General features: G+C 36.3%; 1 protein-coding gene across 2 annotated transcripts in view; it reads left to right on the top strand.

The window, feature by feature from the left end:
• ctdspla (CTD (carboxy-terminal domain, RNA polymerase II, polypeptide A) small phosphatase-like a) overlaps window positions 1–21449 on the top strand; it is a 73201-nt gene that overhangs the window by 39576 nt on the left and 12176 nt on the right. Inside the window, exons 2-3 of one of the 2 annotated variants that reach the window (XM_006634193.3) lie at window positions 12460–12617; window positions 17146–17178. In XM_006634193.3, coding sequence (XP_006634256.1) covers window positions 12460–12617; window positions 17146–17178 — 191 coding nt within the window. The remainder of the gene's footprint in view (window positions 1–12459; window positions 12618–17145; window positions 17179–21449) is intronic. The other variant, XM_006634194.3, reaches the window with a different exon arrangement.

Consider the following 21449-nt stretch of genomic DNA (forward strand, 5'->3'; position numbering starts at 1 on the left):
GGAAGTTTGCTCACCTGAAAGTAACCGTCAGGCGCAAAGAAGAGTGCAGCAAACCAGGCACAGTTTAATCTAAGCCATTCTATCTGTATTAACTTCGAAATGGACACTAGACTCCATAGTGAAAGCCTTTAACATTCAATAAAATCAAGATTTTTCAAAATTATTTGTAGGTTCGAAGCCCAAAGGAACAAAACCCTAATAAATCTGGTTAGAGACCACACAATTTGGACTGTACTTGAATACTGTACATTACAGAACTTCAAATCTGCACTAGGCAGCTATTATTTTCAGGAACATTTCTATAGGAAAAGGAAATCACTTTTGAAAAGCAGGAATACTACTCATGTAAGAAACCTGTTTATTTCATAGTATTCTTAAGTAGGCTGTTTTGCACAGTTACTACAAATACATAAAATGCTAATGATGGTTTGAATGGAAGGGTTTGGAATGAGAAGACATACGAGAGTTGCAATGTAAATGGAGTACAGTAAGCCTGATCCTTTAGCTTTACATCTCATTTTACTGCTGGATTTTTAAAATAAGTAAAACCTGTGACAGTCTATATTTATGAAATTCGAGTTGCTTTAGGTGAAAACATTCTGAAAAGTGCCTCCACAGGTTTGGCGTTTTAAGTAGCGCAAGTATTGAATACGGGGTGGTGTGCACCAGCCCATGTTGGGCACCTTGTAGATGATGTCAAATTATAAACTGTAACTGCTTTGTTCTGAATTTAACTAAGAAACTGTGCTGTACACCAGACAGTTCATCTCTTGGGGGAAAAAAACTTTGAATTGACAAAGGCATTCGTTTCAGAAGCCATTTTAATTTAGAAATTTCACGTGTATGCAGCTGGAATCTATATGGCTGTAATAGTAAAGGCAGATTACTTCTATGTTGTGTATTTTATATTTTATATTTTAGATGCCGGACTTGACATTTGATGACAAAAACTGTCTTCCTCAGAAGTGTATCTAACTTTCTAGTAAAATATCCATTTGTCCTAAAAGAGATAATATAGGTAATTTAGGTGTACCCAGAAGAACACTATAAGCATAACAATGGATTACATTAAACTCCGACCAAAGAAAACCACAAGATATTTTACAGATCTACTGATGAAGATGCACCATTTATATATGAATAATCTAATCCTTCATAGTATTTATTTTCTTATCCTTCTTTGATATAACAAACATCAAGGGTTGTGATTCAAGGACTGGAAAAAAAATCTGTTTACCCAAAACAGTGTTTTCCCTGTGACCTTTTATAAGTAACAAATAGCCATTACAAGACAGGATGAAATATGGTATTGTTTTAAACATACATTTATGTTAGCCCAATTGACAGTCATGGTTCCAGCTTTAAGCTAAATAAAGATTTACTCTTCATAGTCAATAATGTGAAATATTTCGTAATAAATTGAGAGCAGTTTATTTAAAGAAGACTTTCTTTAGAACTGGGGAAACCCTCTTAAGGTTAAGTGCTAACTTTAACACCCTTAAAATGTTTCCCTTCCCCAGCAGATATTTAAAGATAATGATGATCACTAACACATCATCTTCCAGGGCCAGATTATGTTTGATTGTGTCTGTTACTAGGATGTGATATGTGACATTCAGATAACTGAAATCAAAACAGACTATTTCCCAATTTTTTCCATGTGTTTTCTAAAGCTTGTTTTCTTGGGCTTGTGCCATTCAAAGTTCAAAGTTTGAGATGAGGCTGTATAGTGGGGAAAAATCATTACTTTCTATACTTTTTAGAGTAGCAGAGAGTCCTTCTTTATTCAGACAAATGAATAGTTTGAACTTCAACTCATCAATTTATTAAGTTCCAAAGACCATTTTAACCTTCCATTTATTGTTAATCCTTTCTGTTTTGTATAGATTGTTTAGAATATACATACATTTAATCATTTCCCTATTATACATTACATTTTTGTCATAAAGTAAAACAAAACTTTTAAATGTTGTTGTTTTTGGACCACTATTTAAAATTTAAGATTGTACAAAATCTGTATATCTATTTAATACAACTCATAATACCATAGGTTGTAAAATGAAATTGCACCACAGATAGAATTGCCTGTCTCGTCCATTTTAATGAATTGTGGAGGTGTCTAATTCAGTCCTTTTCTTGAATGAAAAATCCCCCCAGTGAAATTTGATTTCAGCTTAATCATACAGTATTTGAAATGTACTTCTGCTTAAAGTGAGATTTCCCCATTGAATTAAAAATCCCAGTAGCTACGATGAGTGCTTTCACAGGCATGAGCACTCATCTTGTAGTTATGCACAGTAGTTTTGTGTCACTGACATATCATGACCCGTTTCTACAGTTCAGGAGGTTATCTTATAGTATTACTTACAGTACAAACACAGGTTGGTGCACATGTTAGTTTTCAGTCTCTTTTAATGTTTTTTCCTAAACGAGTGTTTGTTGAATGTAACAATCCTAGAAAGAGACTTGTAAACACAGCCCTTATTTGTGCCTCATTATAAAATATATGACGAGTGGCTGTATTGTACCTCTAGAAAATAGTTTCCCAATATCTCAGAACTGTATAGAAAAGGTTTTAGAATCTTAAATTTGTATTTTGTCAACTTTGTACCGGCAGCTCCTTGAACGTTCTAGTGAGTGAAAACCCTTTTAAAGAGGACTGTTGCAGGGATTTAAAGATGTGTGACGAGTGGTGAAGACAGTGGCGGTGGCATTCCAGAAACCCCCTGCTTCATTACCAACATCCATTTGTCAGCTCCATGAGCACTCAGGATGTACCCTGAGAGGCACTTCGGCATCAAACACTGAAAAATCCCCGAGAGCAATGCAGGACTCACACTGCTCCTCCTACGGGAGACTCTCACAGCCCCACTGCACAACATTGCAGATTGATGCTGCAGGTCAGAAGGTGGATTTGATGTTTTACATTTTTTTTCTGCCACTCTTATGTTTTTTGTGTTCAGTTCAATTTGTTTTATATAACGCCTTTCACAACAAGGTTTCCCCAAGGCGCTTAACAAAGCAAGTGACCATACATGTTGTGAGTACAGAACAACAAAAAAAAGAAGACAACCGAGGAGAGGAACCAAAAACTCCTTAGTAAGGAGAAAAAAAACCTCTAGGGGTCCAAGGTCAACTGGCTGCCCAACCCCTTTGCCCAAATTTCATATGAATTATATATAGTTTTCAAAACAAAATTGTAGTTTGGTCACCGGTAGAGACTTATTCTTTAAATTATATTGCTTTCCATTTGATCAAATATATACACATATAGGCATATGTGAAGAATTAAAACTATTTGTAGGAACACGTGATCTGTTCATGTTCAAACTTCCGCTTTTCAGGTGGATAATGTGAATTTTGCAGAGGTATTACTATATCAAAATACTGTAGCTATACAGTGGTTTTAACATTGCACCACGGTATGACCGTTTAACTGGCCATTTGCTGGGATCTTCTCAAAAGGTCGTACTCCTTTGTCGTATGATTGTGGTTCATGCATTAATATTCTGTTATACAACAAATATTTGAATCTGCTGAATATTTAAATTGAATTCTTTCGAAAAACCATAGCTACATTCCCCCAGTAATAATAGCAAATTGTTTTCATTTCTTTCACATCCAGAAAAACACAGCAGCTTTAGTACTGAAGAAAAACAGTACCAAATGTCTGCTCAATACATGCTTATATTGGAAATATTAAACGCTTCTGTCAGTTAGGAAAATCAGGTATTACTCTTATGATTAATTCAATTTTTGTCTTAGTTCTCAAGAATCTTTGGTATGTGTGTCATACTCTAAATTATTAATTTAGAAACCTGTGTGTGTACTGGATGCACACTCAAAAGACTGGCGTGTGTTTGACATCAATAGCCAACTAAGCACTTAAATTATGTATTATAATTTTTTCATATTTATTATGAGTAGTGAAAATAGGGATCCTGTATGTGATCTCAACCCAAGACCATTTGATCTATGTGTGTTATAGTTTTCAAACTGTAATGGCTACAGTACAAACATGTACAGGAAGAAGTAACCCTTGCAGAATGACTGGTCTGCCTGTGTGAAAGTGGAATACTGTGTATGCACAGAGGCTTCTGGGGGAGACAGCGCAGAGACAGTTGGTCTCTGTGGGTCAAAGCCCTCGACAGACCTGACAGAAGATCGTGGATAGTGAAGTGGATAGTGGATAGTGAGACATTGTGGCAGGAGTTGTGCTGACTGTCGTGTTGTTCAATCCAGCTGGTAGAGTGTGATGATGTGGGGAGCAATTTCCTTTAACACAAGATTGCCTTTGGTGCAGATTGAGGACAGCTATACTGCACAGCAAAGTCTTTGAGCCAATAGCCTTTCTACTCCAGCACACAGATCTGCAAGTGTTGATTTTCCAGCAGGACACTGCGAGAGCATCATCTTTCCAGCAGTGAGAGAGGATGTTGCTTATATGTAGGTTTTAGCATTAAGACACTACACACATTGTGGATGCAATAAGAAATTATAAAGCTTCTAACAGTTTCTCCTAAGTCAGGGTCAATGGAGCCTACAACGACCACTTTTTGTAAAAATAAAAATAAAGAGGATAGCTTCGTTCACCTATTTGTTGTATAGTGGTGAATACACTCTCTCATACATATCATTTTAGTGTGTGTAGGTGTCAGAGCATCAGCTTTGAATCCCAATGATAAATTAAGGTCAAATTATGCTTATTCAATACAAATCTGTCTTTTAAGTAATATACTATGTGCTGCAATCTTGCCAAAAGCCAGTTGCTTTACAAATGTACCTCCAGTTTGCTATACCAGTCCATCTATCATTTAGTATAAGTGAGCGGTGAGCATATTGAAAACTAATTTGCAAATAACTTGTCAAGGGGAATGAAGAATTTGTGACTTAAACTTGTATAAATTGAGTATCCTGGAGATACCAGATCAGAGGACTGGAGGACTGTCCTTTTTGCACTTGCTGTCCTCAACAGTAGGAGAGCAGCTGGGCCTATTAGCCTAGTGCTTTTCATTTACAGTAGCTCTAGCTTCTTATTAAAATTTATAGCTCATGTCGGGAATCAGTTCTGCAATAATGACATTGTCTTAAAAAGCAGCTTGTAGGAGCTTTTTTGCATATAACTTACTGCATTGTCAGAGCCAGCTGAACAGGATTTTCCAAAGTATAATATTTCCTCCAGCGTTTTACAATCTCCTGTGGTGCTATATATTATTTTATTTGCCTGGTGGTATTTGTCCCTTTATTTCTGTTACTGAAGTTAAGGTTTAGAATAAATATAGGACTTGTTAGTCTTAATTTCTAAAGACAACGCGGTGAATTCTGTGTGTCATTTCACTGTTTTGTTGACTACGAATGGGAGTTATTGTCATTCTGTCCTGTGCTGAGAATTCTCTATGCAAGTTAGTCACCCTGCAGAGAAACAGGCTTGTTGTAACCAACATTGAAGTTTTAAATTATTTATGATTCTTTAAAAATAGGACAGAAGTGTGGAAGTCTGGTTCCTTAAAGCCTTTCTTCATCTTCTTTTAATGTATTTTGTGTATTTTCCACTAACAACTGCCTGAAGCTGTTCATTATTGTGAATCAGCCTCACTGACCAAAGTGACACTGTTCTTAAAAAAAACTCAAGTATTTGTTAATACTTTTTAGTTGATTCCCTTGTTCACCAGATACTATATGACACCTCACAGTTAAGCCCTTGGTGGCCCTTAGTCTACTCAGAACTTGGCAGGTTTAAGAAGCCCTTGAAGGTCTTGAGGCTGATGAGTAGGTTAAGGGCCAACTCAATCTACTGCATCTTATGGTCACTTCTTTAACTTGCTTTACTTCTTAGTTGTTAATTAAAATAAAACCTAGGTTTCTGAAGACAGTTCTAAATCAACACTGTGACATTTTTTGTGTGTGTAGGCTGTAATGTGACTTATGGTGTTATAAAAGTATAGTAGGAGCTTTTACAAACATGAGTATTCACCCAGAAAATGCTGATCTTGATATCTGGAATTCAGTTCCAGTCCTCTTTGTAAGACTACTCTCACAATTCCTGTTTCTGATCTGAGCCATGATAGTTAGATTTACTGCAAGTGTAAACTTCTTTAGATAGATATCCAACCTATATTTAGAAAGAAATGTAGTGATAGGGGTAAAAGTAGATTTATGCAGGAAATGATCTGTCCTGGGTGTCATTAGCAGCAGCTCAGAGCAGTGTTTAACAGTACTTTGTGAGGGATATACTCTAGCCATTGGATATGGCATTTCATTTAGAAATAATCATTATTGAAATGATGAGGAAAGCACTCTGTTAGGCAGATACTTTGTCATTGTTTCTAGAGAGTGTTGAGTTCCAAAACGATTAAACCATGGGAAAGGTGAAGAATTGAGTTGCAGGATTCATCATAATTACAGTCTGCTTTGAGTAAGTCAATGTGAAAAATCTTTTCTTTGGGTGATAATGAGTTTTAGGCTTTTACTTTAGTGTTACACAATCAAACCTCAAGTGTGCTTTTTTTTAGATTTTGAGAAGGGAGTTAAAGTAAACAGTGTTTGTTGTGGATAATTCATAACTTCTGAACTTACAGCTTGAGACATGGCTCAGTCCAGGTTGGATGTGATTCATAGCACTTGCAAGCAAATTGCACTTGCTTAAATAGCCTACTGATTATTTTATATCCAGTGTCAGCTTAAATATGGACACAGAAATGGTGTAGTATTTCTCGTTCGCAGGACAGTCACCTAAAAGGTGTAAGCAAGTCTACAATCTTCGTACTCTTCACAAAGGTGGGAGACTTAGATATAATTTTCTTTTTTCATTCTACCCAGTTGTCCCAAGGCTTTTTTTTTATTCATGATTGTTTAAGTGCTTTATAGTTCACTGTAATATCCTAGGACATTTATGTGTCCTAGGCTTGAACTCTTGTCCATTGTCTGATATGTATAGTGTTGCATTAGTTGTGGTCATCCTTTTGATCTTGCTGTTTTGCTGAAGCATTAAAAATATTATTTTTTCGAAGAAAAGAAATAAGATTCTTGACTCTTTGTGGTTTCTTGTTCTGTATTTACACAGTAAAAGTATTCACAATGCCATTTAATTCCGGTAATGGATCCATCTGAATTATTAAACTGTTGGTCTGTTGGTCAGCCAGCACAGACATTGACCTTTGCAAACTGCTGCTTGCCATTCCTTTTAAGTTGAGCATATTTCTATTGTTTTTGCTTCAAGTGTAAACCGTAACAATTTATTGACAGTGTGTGTGACGGGGGAGGAATGAAATAATTTGCTGAAGTGTTTTTTTTCTTGGCATTTGGTATTTTTCCACTCTGCAGGGTCAGATGGTTTTTATCTTTTTATGTAAAAATGTCATGCATTTTCTTTTTCCTAAGGAAGCCCTCTTGGCAGTTTTGATCCAGAGCTATGCTTTTTTTTGTTCCCTTATCTCCAACAGTGTACACACCTGAGTCTCTGTTGAGGCAGTTAAATCATTTTGAATGACTAGTGTGACAAGTCTCTGTTAGTGATATATAGTACTTGAACATATAGGACAGCATCCATGTTTTAACAAGTTCTGCAAAATAGAAGCTGTTTTGTTTATCCATTTTCTGTTCACTTGTCCTGGCAAGAGTCACAGCAAATAGAACTCGAGCTCAATATGATTCTGTTATTTAATGGTGTGCCTTGGCTGTAACTGTAATTCAACATTTACTGTATGTTGCAATGTAATTTATGGAAAAATACAAAAGCTCCACCTGTATTCGGTGGTCTCCTCATCAGATTGTTTCCTTCAGGCATTAAAAACAGAAATCAGAAATAAACAGCATGTGAAGAATATTATGTAGGTGTAACTGCTCAACGGCAGTATAATCTTGCTCTGTGAGTTTTCAAGCTTTACATTGTGCAAAAGTTTCAAAGAACTAGTGAAAACTGAGCTTTTCAGCAAAAACCCAGTGACAACAGTTACCACAAAATGATAGTATTTCTTGATTATATCAAACTGCTTTAAATGTCAGAAATGAAGCCCTATACTGTAGCTTAGAGTGATATATTTTGTGAAGTCGGACAGGAGTGTCCTTTGCTATATAGAAGTTTCACGTCACGGAGTGTGGAATAAGGCTTCGTTGGCGTTGCTTAAGAAGAGGAAGTTTGGCTGTGCAGGAGGGCCCGTGTCTGGCTGTGTTGAAGTCCTGAGAGTAGCGTTTGTGTTCCGGGGAAGAAAGGCCTGCTTGTTTGAGGCGCCGCTGCTGCAGGGGTGGGGTAGGAATGTGGTGCCTGTATAGGCTGTGAAGAGTTTCCTGTGCCCTCCCCCTCTTCCAGGCTGCGGAATTGGGCATCTCATCAAGGAGTGCAGGGAAAGGCAGGCTGACCTCAAAATGGTGGAGCACTGAGCTGCTGGAAGTTCTTAAACACTTAAGGTGGTTTGTTGTGGGACTGGAGAGGTGTAGGGGATTGGGGGGAAGGGAAAGGACATTAAACAGCAAGTTTTTCTCAACATTTAGCTCTGTCTTTCGATAAAGCCCCAGCTTTTGGGTGGCTTCAACAGTAGCGCGGAGGCCTAGCCTTCTGTTGAGGTCCCAGACAAAAAAAATCTGGAATGTCTGAATTATAATTAGACCAGCAATTTCCATAAATTATCTGTGGGCAAATGATACACCAGCAACTATGATTTAGCTAATTCTGGTTTGCAGTTTTGCCAGTACTGAGAGGAATGTGAGATGCTGCAGCTGTTTTGTTTTTGTTTGGTTTAATTTAGATTTTTTTCCCTTTAACTGGCAGTCAGTTATTAACATGTTTTAATTGAAATTAGGAATGCACTGTAATTCTGCATCATAAATGCTAATGGCCTACTCTTGAGTTAACAGCCATGTCCTAATTAGTTTCATTTTCACCATGAAAAGAAGTTGTTTCATTTCAAGCCTTTCAATATCCCTACATTTACTGAACATATTAGCTTTCCTCTTGTTTTGCGATATTTAGTGTTTACTCTTGGATGCTTTTCTTCAAGCGTGTGTACATTTGTCAGACTTTTCTTACTGTAAATGACCATATTAAGGTCATGTTAAAATCCAGACTCCCCTTTAAACTGGAATATTTTCACCTTCAGCCAAATATGCTATGGCCCTTTTTCTATTCAGATATACAATTTAATAAGTTTTAGGAAAAATCTTTGACATGATTTTTAAATCTCACATACAGAGCATCATCTGGTAGTTTCTGTTGCAAAGGCCTGCCAGAGTCAAATAGGTAACCGTACAAAAGATTTAAATTGTCCCATTTTCTCGCAGTGTTCAACACCCAAGGTGCTAATATCCACATATGTCTATCTGTATTAGAATGTACGGAACATACATTCCAGACTGCCAGACAGCTGCATTTTGTCTTTCCTTTGTTGTTGCAGATCTAAGGAAAATAGTTTATTGAAATAAGAATCTCTTCCTTCAGGCTTTTGAGACTGATCTTACTTACTGCTGCTCTGTGCAGCCCAATACATCTACTTAACTCTGAAGGAGAAAGCTCCCACCAGAGAGAGGGAACACACCATCCAGCTGTATGTCATCACAGTGGTCTCTTCTCTTTTGTATGCAAATAAGTGATGTAGGGTTCCACTATTTATCTACTGCAAACAGCCTAGAAGATATATTTTACCAAATTGAGTCTTGGAAATACTTCTGATGATGTATGCAAGAAGTGTAACTTCTGTATTTTAATTTTGCCTTGAAATAGTTTCCCAATTCCACACACACACTCAGAAACAACTAGGTAATTATTTTGTGTGAATTAGGCCCATCATGTCTTGGTTTTTATTACTTTTAACAGTTTCAACTTGTGCCTTTTTTCACATTTTGCTGGAAATTTCAAATATGCAAATATCGCCTCTAATTTAGGACAGAGAAAGGCGCTTGTTGCGTAATTCTGAATCACACATACTGTTTTTAATGAAAGGAGAAAAATTGTTGTCTCCTTCAGGAAGGTCCCTGAGCTGCTGCAGCACAACATTTTTTCCCCTTGTAGAAAGATCCTTACTGTCACATCGATTAAGAAATAATCTCTGATAGGTGCACTGTTCCTGGCACTTCAACCCCAAGTTTTATGCATTAGTGGTATTTACTAGATAACCAGCTTACTGGTTAATATATAGAATGCTGTTTAATTCAGTACAGTATAGTATTTTAGTACAATTTTATTAAGCTTAATGATAAGAATTTTAATATTAGTTTCTCTCTTCTCTTGCAGCCTTTGAAGGATTGGCTATAATATGTTTCACATTTGTGAAAGGGAAACGTCTGGGCGTCTGAACGTCCTTGTGTGGGTGTTTGACAAAAGCATTTAAAGTGGATAACAGTTTAGCTTCGCAGAATTTTCCACAGCAATGTGAAAGTGCTGCTTAAAACCAGAACAGATTTTTTTTTACTTATTTATCTTGCTTGATTTCAGTGGCTGACTCCCAAAAATCAAGTTTTAAGTGTCTCGTTATGAACTTTTTTATATCTTGTACTGTGCTGGAATATCACTTAAGGTAGTACCCCCTGAACGATCACTTGTTACATGTGCATAGAAGACTGTTGAGTTGTGCCCAGATTCGGTGCCGAAGTTCAGAAAATGGGGTTTCAGGTTTCTCCGAATGGAGCCAAAAACCCATTTAGTTAGAAACGTGTGAAGGGCTTTAGTGCCTGTTATTGTGTTGGGCACAGTGTGAGCAGAGGAGTGGCAGAGGCAACAGTGGTTGTACCTGTTTTAAAAGCCCAGAGGGAAGCACAAGGGCAGGAAAGAGATTCTTTGCAAGTTCAATATCCTGAAATCCTTGCATATTCTGGAGCTGCATTTTCCGCTCCTCAAATTGTGCCTTCTAAAGGTGTAATCTCTTATTTTCAAATGGTAAAGGCGCATGGATTTGTAACTGATGACATTTTTGCAGATATGGTTCAAGCTGTTTTGCAATCCTCATTTCAAAAAACAGTTCTGCTTTTTATTTATTTTTTTACAGTGGCATTTTTTTGCCATTTCAGCAAGTGTTGTGTGTTTCATATTAAGTATAAGCTTTTAAAGTGGCTCAGGATTTCATTAGAACATAAGAAAGAGTACAAGCTAGAGAAGGGTATTTGACCTATCTAGCCCTTCTGCTAGTAGTTCATACTTTCCCTGGTATTTTAAGAATGCTAATGGCATAAATGACTCCTTCATATGTTCCTTCTTAATTTCAATGTGCTGTCTGCATGATTATAGTGAGTAGGTTCAGAACAGTCAATGACTGTCTTCATGGGGATGAGTAGGGTAAGTGGGGATGTAAGTAGGTCTACTAGAATAGTACTGTACAACATTTCCAGAGATGGTAGCCCACTCAGCTATTTTTTTGTTTATGCTCCAAAAATCAATCTCTTAAATTTGTCTACAGTAATATAAAGCACTTAAAGTACTTTACAGTACTAACTGTAAAGGACTTTAAAATAATCTTGTTTTTTGTTAATACATTATTAAATACTGTATTTACCTAGATAACATTCTATGTTAGTTCTACCCAAATCAGAAAGAAACTCGGAATGACAGACAGAGTAATGATCCATCCATCCATTTTCTAACCAAAAACAGACACGCACACACTGACTCCAGGGCCAGTTTTCCCAGAAGCCAATTAACCTACCAGTATGGTTTTAGACTGTGGGTAGGAACTGGAGTATCTGGAGGGAACCCACGCAAATACTGGGTAGAACATACGAAAACTCCACACAGACATCACCTCAGGTCCACAATTGAACCCAGTGACCCCAACACTGGAGGAAAGCAATTCTAGCCACTGCATCACTGGGCCACCCACTAATATTCCCTAATGGTCAATGATGGTAAAAAAAAATGAAAGGTTACATTTTGCTACATCATAAATGTTCCAAAAACCAGAACTCAGGATATCTAAGCAGCTATTTATATATTTAGAATGGGTCCAGAAAGATGTGAGAAATGATGATAGTGCTGATTTCTCATTGTGATACTGTAGCCTGTGTATAATATGTATGTCTTGTTATAAGAAATAAAATAAAACTAAGAAATGAAGCCATTCAACTCAATGAGCCCATTCTTTATTAATGCCTAAATGATATCACCCAGGATCTCACCCAGGCCTTTATTGACAGAATTTAAGTTATTGGCTTCAACATGGATAGGGAGCTCTTTCCTTAAAAGGAAATACCATAAATGGATTATAGGATTGTAAAATTGGTAGGATACTATTGGGCCTGAAGATACATCAATCTCCAGTGCTTCAAGCACCTTAAATGTTTCTGCCTCTTCTATGTTATTAATATAAAAATAAGAATTTAGTCCTTCCCTGAGGTACGCTGTTGACTTCTTTCTTAGTGAAACCCTACTTGAAATACTCGATTATTACATGTGCCTAAGCACCCATCTACTAAGCAACTATTGTTCAGTTACTTTGCTAATATTTCTAATGTGCTTCTTTTCGTTTTTTTTTTCAGTTTCCCAGTCAAACAGCCATCTAAAGAAACAGAGGAGTCGAAGCATCTTCAGCACTTTCTTCTGCTGCTTTCGCAACTATAATGTGGAACCACCATCCAGCAACAACAACACAAGCGCCCTCCCTCCACCTGTGGAGGAGAATGGGTCCCTTCCGAAGGTGAGTTCCACAGATTTAAGATAAAGCAGCCTTGTCTGGCCACAGACTGTGTCTGATAAAGCGATCATGAGAGGCAGCAGGGTAGACATTTCTAACTTTTAGAATCACCATTTATGATCAGAAAATCATGAATGGTGAATGAATTTTGTTCCCTTGGAATTGCAGTAATTGTTTTGTGTGGCCAGTTGTCTGTCGGTGTGGACACTTTAAAACTTTGAAAGCAAAATTTTCTAAAGTGGATTTGCTGGAGCAAATAATTGATTTGACACATTGCACAGCTTCTTTCAAAAATGTGATGGTCTTTTCGTCTTGCAATTTAGATAATACCAAGCATCTCCTCAGCTCCCCCTTAAAATAATGATCCCCCCACCTTCACATTTCGTGGAACGTATTCTTACAGGAAACTAAGCATGAAAAAATGTGAAATGCTGCAGTACTTCTCTACAGGAATGTCAAAGTATTTTATGACAGTGCAATAATGCAGATGAAAATGTGATTATTATTTTGAATCTGTAAAAAGTTATCACCAGCACACAGCTGTTGTTTCTAGAAACTCAGTATAGTAATTTAGCACTTTAACATCACTTTATTTTCGAGGAGACTCTTCAAAACAAAATGTTTTGAAGTTCGGGTACGTAGAAAGAGATAAGCACCTTCTGAAACTTATTTCTTGGTGTAATCGCACTTCATCTTAATGAGCTTAACGCATTGGTTGTTTGAATCGACGGATACCCTGGCATGAGATCTCTCCACATTGTTCATTTAATCTCTCTTTAAAGGGTGACTTCAAAAAAATGTTCCTGAGCCATGCGCCACACAGTACAGGCTCTGCTAGAACAAATAACACTGCCACAGAGTAGCATCAGTCGTTCACAGATGGTGATTCAGACATAAAATTAAACATAGGTTATATATATATATTCAGCTTTGTATTCCAGCTTTCAATGCTTATTAGTTGCAGTAAAATGTGAGAAAGCTGCTACACAGCTGCTGCATAGCTGCTACACATTTTGAACATCTTTAATAGTATAATGTGTTTTACTATGGTAGACTGCTTTTCAGTGCCCAGTACGGTCTTCAGTTGACATTTTTGAATTTAAAATTACTGACGTGCTTCTGCTGTATTGAATTTTGTCAAAATACTCGTTATGAAAGTAGTTCTACAGCATTAACATTTAACATTAACATGGCCCTTGAGTCATCTAATAGCATAGTATTATTATACTACAATTTGTATTATTATTCGTATTCATATTATATTATGTTTGGTCTCAGTGATCTTTTTAATGCTTATTCTGTAGTTGTGAAACTTTTAGTAGCTGTAACTTGTTTTTATCTGCATTTACATGGTAAATTAATATTAATTCATTCCAAATGTTGTTGGGATACAATGGTTTTATTCATATTAAACTTACTTTATAACAGAATGCAAAATTTTTCATTTGAAGGGTCAGTCATGAGCACAATATAGCGTACTCTAGGTCTGTAAATTTCTAGACCAGACCTTGCTCAACTTTGAAGCACAAATATTAATAGTATACATGGAATAGGTCTTCAACTATAATGCTACGGCTTCGAACCTCAAGACTGCACACGGGAGAATGAAGAAGTGGTGACAGACGCCTCTGACCCGCCCTCTTTCCAGCCTTCGAGTCTGTCACACATTGCAGGCTGCACATTTATCTACAGGAGGTTCAGTGCCAGATGAAGAGAGGCACACCCTCATTACTTTAATGTCCCAAATGGGAAATTTTCTTTGCAGGTAGGAAGAAACACAACACAATGTGATACAATATGAACCCATTAACAAATAAGAGTTATACATGTATAATGAGACAGAAAATAAATAAAGTAAAATATACAGTCAGTTATTAAAATTGAGCAGGATAATAGCTGTGGGAATAAAAGACTTAGTTTTATTGCATTTGAATCTAGAAAGAAATTTGACTGCATCGATCTGTTGCTGACAGCCTAGGGGGTCCTGGTCGACTAATCACACGCTAACCTCAACATAACTCAGCTAACTATGCGTTGCTGCTTAGGGTAACACAGAAGGCCCCAGTTAAAATTTATTTTACTGTAGATCTGCCACAGTACTGTGAATGTTGAAGTAGTAGTACTTTTCTAGAACTGACCCTTTCACATTAGCGCCTTAATAATAAATTGAAAAATGTTTCAGAAAATGTGTCCAATTCATAGTGAAAAGAAATGTTTTTGTGTCCCACAATGTAAAGACGATGGTTTCTTCAAATAAATTAGAACATGAAATTAATTAGAAGATTTTTTTATTTAGATGTTAATTATAAAGGAAAAGCAAATAATCCATGGAAAACATCTTAAACTTAATGAAACATCATACATCATACATCAGGTGCAAAAAGTTATAGTTCTTATACTCTGCAGGTAAAGTTTTAAAAAAATATTTTAGTCTTTATATCAGCTAATGCCCTTAATTCCTGGCACAGTCAGAACAGTTTGATATACTTTAAAAGAGTTTCCTTATGTTTTATGCTGGTTAAAGCTTGAACAGCAAGTAATATCTGTAACATGTTCCATCCAGTATGGTATTTACCCATTTGTTTTATAAATAGCTTATAAATTATATCAATTAGTTCAACAAATGTTGGAGTGAGAACAATACACTCTAAAAAAGGAATGGTACAGATTGTACAGCATGGTAATTCTTTTTAATACTTTTTCTATCATCTCATCTGTTAAACTAATTAAGCACATATACAGTATATGTTTTTTATTCTACAAAGAAGGCCTAAATATCTTCTGTAATGGGGAACTGCATTAAATTTACTACTTAAAATAACTACATAAAGTAGACCAGGAGGCAGGTCTTCTCACAAAGTTTTGTGGGAGTCTGGTACAAGCCACCTAGTCATATTATCTAAGACATGACTTTCTTCAAGATGTCTGGGTGAGATCTTATATCCGTTAGCTTTGAAACCTAAATGAGCAAGATGTTGGAATGGCCTCCTTAACAGAATGCAACATTTATTCTTTCTTGTTTTCGCCTCTCTCGCTGATGCTGTGTGCATTATAAAGGAAACTGAACTGTTTTTGTAAAAAAAATCTGCAATTTCATCTTTAGTTCTCCGAACCAAGAATCGTGTAGTCCTTATTTAGATCAGTCATAACATTGTCAAGTGTTGTGGTACTGAAGAAGTATAAAATAAACATGCATTCGCTGAAGAAATGACAAAATCATGCAGTGTAAAGTCTGGTGAACCTGTAGTGATTCCCTCACTATGCCCAGATTTCAGAATATTTGCAAGCAAACACTTGAATGTGCTTTTCTTCTCTTATACCAAGGAAAGTAGAGGAAAGTAGGGAAGTAGTTTCTGCTGGTGTCAGAGTATGAATTTATACATTTTTATACTTAGCACAAAAAATATAGTTTACAGCACATTCACATTTACTCAGCAGCAAAGATTATTGGAGTGCATCAAAGTCACTTAGTGTGGCCTTTTTTGTTAAAATAATACCAAAAACATTCAAAAATTTTATTTTTCTAATAGTTTTGGTTTGAGTTTTTGATCCAATATTACTGGACTGCTACACTAAGTAATTAAAAACATTTTAACTTGATTTAAAAATGTAATCAAGCCTAGTTATTTTCAGAGGCTTTTAAATTTAAATTTAAATACATTATACATGTATAAACCATCAAAGAGCAGACATTATGGAAGTTTAACATTAATTCTCAACTGTCTTTCTTTCAGTGACTTTTTCTTCTTCCTGTTATGTTTCGTGCTAGACAGATGTACATGCTTCACATGGGACCGATACAAAAATACAATACTTAAAATACTTGAATACTAAAAGAATGTGTGATCTGAGCTTTGATAGACTACAGCCTAGAAAAATGCTTTTAATTGGTCCTAAACTCACACAACTGGTTTTGCGATCGCATTATTGTCAGTGACTCTGACGCATCTCCATAGAAAGTGAAATATGGAAAGAAAAAACACCAATGTCCCTGCTTGCCTTCAGAAATATACAGTACATGTAATACCAGCACTATGCGCAGCAAGATGTTGGCTTCTTTCTCAACTCCATAAGGTAATGGTATTGACAGGGTGACCCTTCACGTGGAAGAACGTACCATAAAAAATATCTTGCATATGTGTTACTGTCATATAGCATTTATGCAGCAGTTCGCTCCCCCACGTCTTGGATTGTGTGCAGCTGCTATACACCTACACACACAGGAGCATTGAGTCACTAAGGGATATTCATCCAAAGTTGAGCAGAAATCTGTCTGAGGCTTTCAGTTAAAAGGGCAAGGACAGTAAACTGGATTGAAGAGCAGCCCTTTCACTTAGACCTGCAGAGACCCTGTCCTTTTCTAAATACAAATAAGAAGGCAGTGTGTTCGAGTTGAGATTAATTTCCAGTTTGGGTAGACTGTCTTGGTGGTGGTGTGCTCTGTTCTATTGCCAACTGTTTGCTTTCTCTGCCAGTTTGTTTTCCTCTTCCCCTGTTGATTTCATTCTTTTTCTCTGTTTTCATTTCCCAGTGTGACCAGGTGCAGGTCATTCCCATCCCCAGTGTATGTATTATCCTTTCATTCTTTTATTTTTGCATGCTGGTTGTGTTACTGGGGTATAGTGTCGTTTAAAACATGACTTTGCACTCCAAGAATACTGTATAACCATTTGTATTTTAAAAATGAGCAGGGTACTCGTTAGACGTTGAATGTAAATATTTGAAAAAGTCACTCATATTGCTTTGAGAGTTCAGAAAACAGACAACCCCCAGTAATGTGATGGCAATATTAACAAGAAAAGTAGAATCTCCCTGCAATAACCCAAGAAGTGCTGCATTGTTGGTGATGCTAGTGTCAGTGGAAGAGTGTTAGCATGATGAACACTGAGATTTAATACAGTTTAAAGACCTATTTGTATACCCTAGAGATCATGTAAATGGTAGTAATTGGGGTTTGTCCTTCTCCTGAACTTTCAGTATCCGATTAAAGCTGCAGTGTCCCATGTTTTCCCCCCTTTGTCCAAAAAAAATAATCAATAGATGCGTTATTTGCCAGAACAAGAATGAAATTAATTTTGCACTTGTATGCTTTCTAAAGCCGCAGCAGATGTGGATGCTAGGGAGAGTTTAGCAGGTAGTTGGTAATAGCATCTTTTTTTATTCTGAAGTTGAAATTGAGTACTTACAATTTAATTTTAGATCCATTTGTGCACCTGGCCTGACAGCCCAACATCCCATTTCTCATCTCTTGATTCTCACATATTCTTGACCAGGAAAGAGTTTCTCTGCAGTTTCTGTCATACATGGTTTGAGCTATACCGGCTGTGGTTAGAAAAATCTGTGGCCATTGGATTAAACTAAAAATGTCCACACCAAAATAAACTTAACGAATAATCAAATAATATTTACTGTACGGATTGTTTCGTAGTTTCTATCTAAAATTAAACTTGATATTAAAATGCTTTTTTAAGTGTTTTTTTAGTCAGTTTCTTCAAGTTCGTTGCTGGATCATAGGAGGAGCTTCGAACAAATAAGCCTAATTTTATTCTTTACTTACGCAACATTCTGGATTTCTGTTTCCTTGGGGAAAGAAAGGGTAGACAACTGTAACTGCGTAGACGAGATCATCCTTAGGAGTTGATGTGTGTTCAGACCTTTTTGCACCTAAGCCACTTTATGCTATTCTGCCTATGCACTGCTCTTATTCATCTGTTCTTGTGTTCTTAATTATCTTTTGTTCATATCCATTTCGAAGTCTAGACCTCAAGATTGGCAATATCGAAAAATAAATGTGTGGGACACTTCATCTTTAAGTGCCGTGTGTGTAATATCAAGAATGTTAAACTGCAAAGCACAATAATAAGCCACTTATTTGAATAAACCTTGAAGTTTATTTTTTCAGGAATTGATATCAAATTCCAGCACTGTTTTAAGTTCTTTTTCATTGCTGTATCTGTAACCCATCTAATGCCAAAAATACTAAACGTGCATGGTAACTGGATAGAACTAAAAAACAAAGCTATATCAAGCACTCAGATTAATTGCATTGTGCTTAAGAATAGTAAAAAGCCCTGATAGGAAAGAAGGGGATGCATTGCAAACTGTTTTGAAAACAAGATGCAAAGAAAAGTTGTACAAATTAGGAGCAGGAAATTGAAAAACTAATTACTGAACCGGAAAATATTTCTTTTAATTGCTCGGGTATAAGCAAAGATCTGGAAACATGCTTCCTTTTATGTACTGGCTTTAATCTGAAAGATACAGCTGTTAAAATATTCCCAGTTCACTTTTCTCACTGTCACACAGAACAACGATATTTGAAGAAAAAATATCAGCAGTTTGCGATTGAGTCCTGGGCTGGCAATGTATTTTTTTTTCTCTTAAAATGGAAGATAAAATTTTTATTCTTTTTTTTATTTCACTACTTACAAGTTTTCAATTTGTTAATCAGCTTGGCTGACCCCTGCTCAGGCACGCTTTCCCTTAGTTAAACATTTTCATGTTTGTCATGCTGTAAACCACACATTGACTGAAAATAGGACTTGTACATTATTCACTCACAAGACTGCAAACTCACAGGTGCTCAGTAAGTTGATGATACACCTATGTCTGAATGGAGATTTCCACTTACAGTCGATAAAAGACGTTTGCTCTATGCAAGTGCTTTTCTTGAGTGAGCTAATTGAGTTAGCAGGTGGGGAGCATCTAATGATTGAAATCTGATAATCGATGCAAATAGTCCAGACATTATTACAAAATGTTTAATGCACAGATAAGGTAGTTAATCTCTTTTTTTTCTATTAGAACATTAATCATTGCTGGTTAACAGTTATTTGTCAACTAAAATGTTATAATTTGTATGAATCTGCCCCGAGATGTTTAAGCACTGCATTAAAATAACACATTTCACAGTGGCAAGGCCAAAGCTGTGAACCTGTCAGACATCCAGTTGAGGCTTATCTGTGCAAAATCCAAACAACCAGTAGCCTGGGGATTCCAGTGTGATTAATTTCTGCTTTTATTGCTGCATTTCAATTCGTCAGTACAATGTCTTGCAAAGGTATTCACCATCTGCTGTTAATATTACATTTTGATTAATTGTAATGTAGTTTTTTTTTTCCCAATTGAAACTTTTAACAAACAATTTGAATACTGTTGTGAGCGAAGGAGGTTTAATGACTGCAATATTTACAAAATATATTGGATGAGAAATCCACCAATTGTATATGTGTATATTGTATATGCCCTCTAAATCACCATTTGATGAAACTCCCATGGCTGCCATTTCTGCTGTCAGTATTTCTGGAACGGTCTTTATGAACTGTGCAAAGTTGGGTGGTATAGGTTTGTGTATTCTTCCTGAAATGTGACAATTTCGCTGGGTATAGCTGATGCAATCGTCTAGTCTTGACTAAATCTAGCCACTCAACATTCACTCTTTTCTTGTCAGACCACTACAGTATGGCTTTGGCCCTCTGCTTGTTAACAGTGCCTGCTGAAGTGTGAATTTGTCATCCAGTTCAGATAAGTGGAGAGGTATTTCCCTAGGTTTTGCCTATAGCATCTGTTTTTTTTCCTTAATTCTGACAAGTTTCCTAGACCCTGCTGATGAGAACCATCCTATTAACATGAAGCTGGCACCAAACAGTTTAATCGCTAGCATGGAGCTGACTGGATGATCTGCTTTGTTGAGCTTGCACTACTTGTAATGCTTTGCATTTAGACCTTCCAAGGTCTAAATTTGTTTCATCTAACCATAAAACCTTCTAACAGATGTCTGCAGTATTACTCATATGACTTTATTTTTTAATAAAGACTTCTTTCCACTCACTCATACAGATCAGCTTTGTGTAGAAACCAGAATATCATATTAACATTAGAATATTTCTGGTATCACTTATGAACAGTGACTTCTATCTTGGACATAGAACATTGTGTATATTTTAAATTCAATGTTGACTTCACATTAGTAACCATAACCAGTTTTCTGCTTGCTTAACTACTCGGACTGGCAAGGCACCCTGATGTAAGTACGGTGTGGATGGCCAGTTCCACCTTTTAATGATGGACTTCACTGTACTCCAAAGGATAATGGACCTCTCCAATCTGTGACATCTTAGTGAAATTGTTGAATCAATATCTGAGTTGCTTGAAATTCAATATCTGAATGAATTACACACAAAAACCAATAAACTAATGTTATGACTTTCAAATTATCTTTGCTATTTGAACTAAATAACAGTTACTGTAGAAACGGGGCTAAATACTTATGTAATTGAGGATCTTCCATTTTCTTCAGAAATTAATCGCATATTATCAGCATGTATTAGACTTAGAATCTGGAGTATAGTGTGTATGTTCCAAATATGAATTTCTCCTAATTGCAAGCACAGATGGTAACAAAAGGTAGGACTACATGCATTTACATAAACTAACTGTGCATGAGTACTGTTCAGTAAATTCGTTATATTAGTTGTGAGAATGTCCAGCTAGTTAAATTAAACTTTGCTGGTACAGTGCTCAAATCAAACTCTGAATGCAATTAACTCTACAGTTATTAATTACTTGACATATTACAGGCACCACAGTAGTACCCCCAAAAAGCTTTTAAATGAAAACTTTCAGTTATGGTAGTTAAAGGCTTGTGTGGGGGCACTTAACTGGAATTATCCACATGCATTTAATCCATTTCTGGGAAGAACCTCTTATGATGTAAAATGGTCCCTGTAAAGATTCTTTGTGTTATGTTTTATCACACTGATGTTATAGAGTATGTAATGTACCTACTACTTTTATTTTCTGGTCCTATAATCTAACCTTAAAATTGTCCAAAAA

The sequence above is a fragment of the Lepisosteus oculatus genome, chromosome 6, assembly GCF_040954835.1.
Source record: "Lepisosteus oculatus isolate fLepOcu1 chromosome 6, fLepOcu1.hap2, whole genome shotgun sequence".
Classification (NCBI taxonomy): domain Eukaryota; kingdom Metazoa; phylum Chordata; class Actinopteri; order Semionotiformes; family Lepisosteidae; genus Lepisosteus; species Lepisosteus oculatus.